General features: G+C 60.5%; 1 protein-coding gene across 1 annotated transcript; it reads right to left on the bottom strand.

Moving 5' to 3' along the window:
* Nucleotides 1-762: 762 nt before the first annotated feature.
* PIRT (phosphoinositide interacting regulator of transient receptor potential channels) lies at nt 763-1,161 on the bottom strand. Its single transcript, XM_041468614.1, has one exon. The coding sequence runs from the start codon at nt 1,159-1,161 to the stop codon at nt 763-765; it is 399 nt and encodes a 132-aa protein (XP_041324548.1).
* Between the last annotated feature and the right edge of the window lie 6,077 nt (nt 1,162-7,238).

The raw sequence follows: 7,238 nt of genomic DNA, 5'->3' as shown, positions 1-7,238 counted from the left end.
CTCAGCTCTGAGCTCCCATGGCTCAGACCATTCCCAGACACATTTCCCTTGTCCCTGCCAGGTGCCTGGGGCAGCAGGGTCTGGGACCCTCTGCAGGGTCCGTGTCCCTCTGCAGGGTCTGTGTCCCTCTGCAAAGTCCGTGTCCCACTGCAGGGTCTGGGATCCTCTGCAGGGTCCCTGTCCCTCTGCAGGGTCCGTGTCCCTCTGCAGGGTCCGTGTCCCTCTGCAGGGTCCCTGTCCCTCTGCAGGGTCTGTGTCCCTCTGCAGGGTCCCTGTCCCTCTGCAGGGTCCCTGTCCCTCTGCAGGGTCCCTGTCCCTCTGCTTCTGCTGTGTCTCCTGATGCTGTGCAGGTCCTGCAGCCTCTCAGGCAAATCAGGGAGCTGGAAGGAATTGTGGCTCCTCTCTGCTGGTGGATCCTGCAGAGCCTCCTGGGGGATCTGGGTCCCTTTGGGGTTTTGTTTCAGCCCAAGCTCCTCTGGGGCTGTGCTTTACCCAGTTTGTGCTCTTGGGTCACTCTTTGGGTAGGGGGGTGATGCAGAGACCTTGGACCTGTCTTGCTGGGCTCAGCTGAAAATTCCTGCTCCTTTTTCCCTGGGATGACTTGGATGAGGTACAGAGTTCATTTTCACATGGGAGACCACGGAGGGAAGAACTGACGGGGGTGAAATCCTCTAGGGAGTACAAGAAAGTGTTTGTTTTCATGGCTGATCAGCACGGGTTAGAGGAGGGCAGGGAACCTTCTGGAGAAGGCCCTGGCTGCCCTCAGCGGTTGAAGAAGAAGGACTTGAGGCTCTGCAGGAACTGGGACTTCTGCCTCTGCTTCTGCTTCTTGCGGATGATGGGGATCCAGACCAGGCCACAAACCAGGAGCATCAGTCCCAGGGACAGGAACGCCGGGCCAGTCATCTTGTACACCTTCTTGTTCTTGGTCAGGAAGCAGGCCAGGCTGGTGATGACCACCCCGAAGAGGAAGATGGCCACTCCCACGGACACCACGATCAGGGGTTTGTGGTAAATGTCCCACTTGCTCCTGGGGGCGCTGGTCCACACGGACTCGCTGCGGGAGCTCATGCACAGCGTGCTGCCCGTGCTGCTGGTGATCAGCTCCTTGGACTGAGGGGACTTCTCGCTGCCATCGGGGCTCTTGGGGGGCATCTCCATGGTGCTGGGCTGCGAGGAGGGCACCTGGGGTGGGCAAAAGAGAAAGCAGAGCAGGGCAAGTGGTAGAGGATGGAGGGTGTTTGCCTTTGGTCACCAGTGAGAGCAGCCCAAGTGGAGGTGCAGGAGGTTTTGGGGTCACTGCAGGGAAAGGGGAGCATAACAGCCATGAAACGGTGGAACAGGCAATGGGATCCTGCAGAGGGATGGACAGAAGGTGGGCAGAAGAGTGGGCAGAAGGATGGGCAGAAGGATGGGCAGAAGGATGGGCAGAAGGATGGGCAGAAGGGTGGGCAGAAGGATGGGCAGAAGGATGGAAAGAAGGATGGGCAAAAGGATGGGCAGAGGGATGGGCAGAAGGATGGGCAGTGCCAGCACTGCAGTGCCCAGCACAGCTCTCCCGAAGCACCACACAAACCTTCAGCCCCCATGGGCTTTGATCCAGAGCAGGTGACCCAAACCCCCTGCAGCCCCTCATGGCTGTGTTTGCCCTGCTCAGCAGGGCTGGCTCTCCAGGAGCTGCCACCTCACAGGTGATGCCAGGCTGGCTCTGCTCCCTGCCTGTGCCAGGGCAGGTGTGCAGGAGGTGACCCCAGAGCCCCCAGCCCCAGCTCTTGTCCTGGAGCTGCTGATCCATGTGGGAGCAAGCTCCATGTCAGGGCTGAGGCTGCAAGGCTGGCACAGCTCCAGGGGCTGGAGGAAACCTGCCCAGAGCCGTGCCATGCTGGCTCAGTGCCCACCAAGGGATGCTGATGGAGGGGTGCCAGCCAGCACCTCCCTCACTGCTCCTGTGTCCCTGCCAAGCTCCGTGGTTACTCTGAGGAGACACAGATGTAGTTTTACAATTTAGTCCCCCCAGCACAGCCACTGCTGCAGAGCTGGTGGTACTGACATCTTCTGGGGTGTTTCAGGATGTTTCTGCCAGGCTTGGACAAACAAGCACAAAACAAAAGCCAAGAGCAGTGGACAGGATTTGCAACCCTCCTGTCTGGAGCTCTCACTGCTCTCTGCTGAAACAGGAAAAAGGGGCAGGGCAAGGGGCACATTTCTGATAGAGAATTCCAGAATCCCAGAATCCTTTATGCTGGAAAAGCCCTCTCAGCCCTTCCAGTCCCAGCTGTGCCCCATCCCCACCCTGTCCCCAGCCCAGAGCACTCAGTGCCACCTCCAGGAATTCCTGGCACACCTCCAGGGATGGGCACCCCAAATCTCCCTGGGCAGTGCCAAGGCCTGGGCACCCTTTCCACGGGGAAATTCCTGCTGTGCCCACCCTGAGCCTCCCATCTGCAGCTCTTCAGGGAAGTGCCCAAATCCTGAATAATTCCAGGTGCCATCCTCTGCCTCACTCAGAGCACTGCTGCCTTCTGCTGCCCCTCTTCCAGAGCACCCCAGACCTTCCCTGAAATTTCATCCTGGCATTTCTTGTCTTTGTCCTCCTAAGGTGCATCTCAGAGAGATTTTATGATCAAGCCAACATCTAATCTTAATTTGGTTTTGTGCTAGGAAGTTTGCTTTATTCTCTGGAATAATCCCACACCTCAGCAGCCCAAAACTCAATGTGCTGTTCCATCTTTCATGCATCCCATTCCCTGTGTGCTGCCATCCTGACTCTGCATCAGGGCAGCAGCTCTGCCCCTCTGCGTGCACAGCATTAATGTCAGGCTGCTGCAGGAAGCAGCCTTTCAGCTTTGCCTTTCCACCAGAGAGGATTTATTCCCCCTTTTATTTCCTGGCAGAACCACCCCTCTCACCACAATTCCCAGGCCCTGCTCATTTTCCCAGCACTTCCTGGCAGAGCCTGGTTCTCCGTCACCCTTTTGCTCACTGCTGCCTAATGAAGGATTTCACTCCCTGCCTGGAGCTTGGGAGGATCTGCAGCTCTGGGGAGAGCTAATGCAGTTCCAGCTGCTGCTCTGCCCCTGCTCCATCCCCAATCCATCACAGATGTGCTCTGGATGCGCCGAGCAGCCTGGCAGGAGAGTGCTATCGGATTTCTCCCGGTTTTCTAACCATTGTTGGAAGCAGACAATCAGCAGATGAGTCTTTGCTGTCTTGAAAACGCCTCCAGAGCACGTCTCAGATTTCACATCTGGTAGTTCTGAAACCCTGGGCAGCTCTCACTGCCGGGGTCTCTCCTTCCCCTCTCCCTCAGGAGATTCTCCTGGGATTCTCCTCCCTCTGCTCTTCCAGTGCTTTGTGTGGTGAGGTTTGGGTTCTGAACTGGGAAATCTCGGGGGGCTCCTTGCTGGGGACCCCCGTGCCAAGGCACAGCCCCCCTGGGGATTCTGGGCTGGGGCTGCAGCCCCCCATCCCTCTGGGAATCAATCTGGGCTCATGGAGAACACTGAGGCCACCCCCAAGTGAGCTCTGCACTCCATGGATGGGGCTTGTCCTGATCCCTGCTGGGGAGGAGCAGAGAGCCCAGAGCTGCCCTGAGGGCCAGACCCTGCCAGGGCACAAACTGAGCTCTGCTCTGCCTGGCACCAGTGCCCCAGGCTGGTGGGACTGGGAGTGTGGCACCTCAGTCACCTGCACACAGGTGTGCACAGCCACCTGGCTGTGTGACATCGAGGTCCTGCCCACACACAGGGTCCCCAGGCCCTTCCCACGGCTCTCTGGGGCTTCCAGGGGTCTCTGGATGGCTGGTGGTGGTCTCCTGGCAGAGAGCAGCTCCAGTGCCCTCAGAAGGTGGGACCCAGAGGGGTGCTTTGTCCTTCAGCAGGGGATGTCCCCAGCCTGTCACCCCAACGGGCACCAGATCCTGTCTGGGTCCAGCTGGGAGTAAAACAAAACCCTGGGGAATGGAGGGAAAGATTTTCCTGCTGCTCTGGAGTGTCTCAGTTGGATTCTTTATCTGGTGCTGGTGCTCAGTGTCACTCCAGGACCCCCCAGGTGACAGCAAAGGCTCTGTGTGTGCCAGGAGGGGTTTGCTGCTCCGGGGGATCCCTGTGCCTGTGGAACGGGAGGGGAGGAGGCTGCTGCGCTCGTGGACGTGCACAAACCCAGCAGGAACTTCTTCTGGGGTGTTCGTGCTGGCCAAGTTTAATCAAGAGTGGCTCTCAGTCAGTTCCCAGCGAGAGAGAGAGGAACGTTCAGGGACGCAGCCCACCTGGGGTCCCCAAGAAACCCAGGAAGACGAAGATGAAGATGACGAAGATGAAGATGATGAAGATGAAGATGATGAAGACCCCCTGCAGAGCAGCCCCACAGCCCCCTCTGCCTGGGCAGTGCCCGTGGGGAGGTGCTGGGGGCACAGCACCCAGACCCCGGAGGGAAACAGCACCAAAGCCCGGGCAGCGAGCGCTGAGCCACTCCCCACGCTCTGCTGTCCCCGCGGCCCTGGGGCGTGGTGGCTGCAGGTGCCTGGTGGCACTGGCAGTCCCTGAGTGTCCCCAGCTCTGCGGGCACAGGAGCAGCAGCTCGGAGCAGCTCCAGCCTGGCGCTGCTGTGTGCCAGCCCCAGGAGGGCTGGGCTCTGCTGGGCTCAGCTTGGGAGGGCACAGGGAGCTTGTGGGTGCCAGGGGTGTGTGCTGGAGCCCCATTCCTGTCCCCGTGTCCCTGCTCACCTCGGAGCCAGGAGCGGGCTGGCAGCTGGCCCTGCAGAGTGCACGGTGCTGCCCCGAGACCCTGCGGGGTGTCAGAGGATCTCACCTCCCCTCCAAACCCTCCAAACCCTCTGGGATGGAGCCAGAGGCAGAGTTCCCTTGCTGGTGGAGTGGAGCAGGTGCCTGCATCCCTCGGGAGCAGTTCCCCAGCACTGCCAGGGGCTGCCCAGAGCACCGGGCAAGGAGCACCTGCAAGTGCCTTTGTGGGGCTGAGGCAGGGGATGACCCCAGCTGGCCGTGCTGCACCCCGTCCCTCTCTCCCGTGGACCCCCGTGGTACTTACGTGGTGAGCAGGGAGGGCTGGCTGCAGCACGAAGCCCCTTCTCCAGAGCCAGGCTCACCCCCAGCCCCACATCCCTCGGGGTGGTGTCTGCTGGGCTCCGTGGAGTCTAATAAACAACGGAGCATCCCAGCTCCGATGATCTCACCAGCCCATCAGGACGGGGTTTAACTCCTTGTGGCCCTGCCCTGGCTCGGGGGCTGGGAGGGCTGCAGAGCAGGCTGTGCCTGAGCAGGGCAGGGCCTGCAGCAGGAGCCCAGCGCCGGGGGTTGGTGCTCATCCAGCCTTGGATCATCAGCGAGTTCCTGAAACATCTCTGAAGTGCAATTTCTGCCCTCTCAGAGCAAGGAATCGTAGCCAGAGACTGCAAAGTGCTTTGAAGCTCATCAGCGAGGCATTAGAGGGATGTAAGGTATTAGCAATTATCTATTAATTACCGTCCTGAGTCCATTACAGTGAGGAGGATGAGAACAGAGAGGTGGTTCTGGAAACACTGCTTCCTTTCAGGAGCCCCAGCCAAACTCCAATCCCCTCCCAGAGCAGTGTGGATCTGCCTGGTGCAGGGAAGGACCCAGCAGTGCCACTGCTGCTGTCCAGGGCTGGATCCTCCATCCCTGAGGGACCTTGCTTGGCTGGTGCAGTGAAAAAGCTGCACCACAGCCCTGGCAGGAGCAGGACGGGGTGGGAAGAGGCTGTGGAGCCCTCCTGGGCATGGGCATGACCCACATGGGGTCAAGGCTGGGCACAAAGGGGTGGAAGGGGATGGGGAGGGTCAGCACGAGGGGCCAGCACCTCACCCAGCTGTGGGCAGCTCACAGGAAGACAAAAACCTGGCTGAGGTCCCTCAGCTCAGCTCTGTGCAGAGCTGTGGCTTGCAGTGGTGGCCCTGGGACAGGCTGTGGAGCTTTTGGGAAGGGTAGGAGGCTCCCAGGCCAGGGCAAGGGTCAGGGTGGGCTGAGCTCAGGCTCCCCTCCCTGCTCTGCCCTCACCTGTGCACGAGTTACCTGGGCACAGTGGCCCTGGTGCAGCCAGGGGAACACTGCCCTTCCACCTGGGAACCAGCAGCCAGAGGAACCCGGTTTTGGGGTGTCCAGGAGGATCTCTTGGGACAGATGAAAAGCTTCTGTCTAGAACTGGGAGAGGTGAGCACATGAGGTCCATGGGGGAAAGTTTTTTTTCCCTAAAGGAGCATAAAAGGGAAGGTTTCATTTCAGCTGCAGCAGGATCCACTTCTCACCCTGGTTCTGCGCCATCCCCAGGCTGAACCGAGCTGCTCCTGCCCTGCTGGGGGTTCAGGCTGCCCCAGCACAGGGCTCTCCCCATTCCAGCCCCCCAAACCTGCCCCGTGCTCCCTGCAGTGTCCCTGACACCCCCTCCTGCCCCAGGGACCCCGCAGGGAGCAGGAAGGGTCAGGCACCCATGGGACACGTTTGTGCCAAGGTCAGCTGGGCCAGGCAGCAGGAGCTGGGCACTGCCAGGGACATTCCGGGGCTGGGGCACAACCCGTGGGGCCATCCGTGGGCTGGGTGTGCGGGATGAACGGGGGATCCTGCCGGGGTGAATGGGGGATCCCTGCCGGGGTGAATGTGGGATTTCTCCCGGGATGAACTGGGGGATCCTGCCAGGATGAACTGGGGGATCCTGCCGGGATAAGGTTGCTCCATGGTGCAAGGTTGTTCCATGGTGTAGGGCTACTCCATGGTGTAAGGTTACTCCATGGTGTAGGGCTGCTCCATGGTGCAAGGCTGATCCATGGCGTAAGGTTGCTCCATGGTATAAGGCTGCAGGATGAACGGCGGATCTCTCCCGGGATGAACTGGGGGATCCTGCCGGGATGAACTGGGGGATCCTGCCAGGATGAACTGGGGGATCCTGCCGGGATGAACGTGGGATCCCTGCCGGGGTGAACGGGGGATCCCTGCCGGGGTGAACGGGGGATCCCTGCCGGGATGTGCAGGCAGACGCTGGAGCCGCATCCCCCTCCCCAGCTGGACCGTGCTCCCTCCCCGGGCAGGCTCAGCCCCCCGAGACCCTCCGCACCCCATGGCCGGCTGTCCCTGCGAGCTCCCCGTGCGCTCCAGTCACTCTCTGTGCTCTCCCCGTGCTCTCTCTGTGTTCTCTCTGTGCACTCCCCGTGCGCTCTCTGTGCGCTTCCCTTGCTCACTCTGTGTTCTCCCCATGCTCTCTCTGTGTTCT

This window comes from Pyrgilauda ruficollis, unplaced genomic scaffold (assembly GCF_017590135.1).
Source record: "Pyrgilauda ruficollis isolate IOZ18807 unplaced genomic scaffold, ASM1759013v1 scaffold221, whole genome shotgun sequence".
NCBI classification, from domain to species: Eukaryota; Metazoa; Chordata; class Aves; order Passeriformes; family Passeridae; genus Pyrgilauda; species Pyrgilauda ruficollis.
The sequence above is the reverse complement of the archived record's forward strand: the minus strand, read 5'-3'. Positions and strand labels throughout refer to the sequence as shown.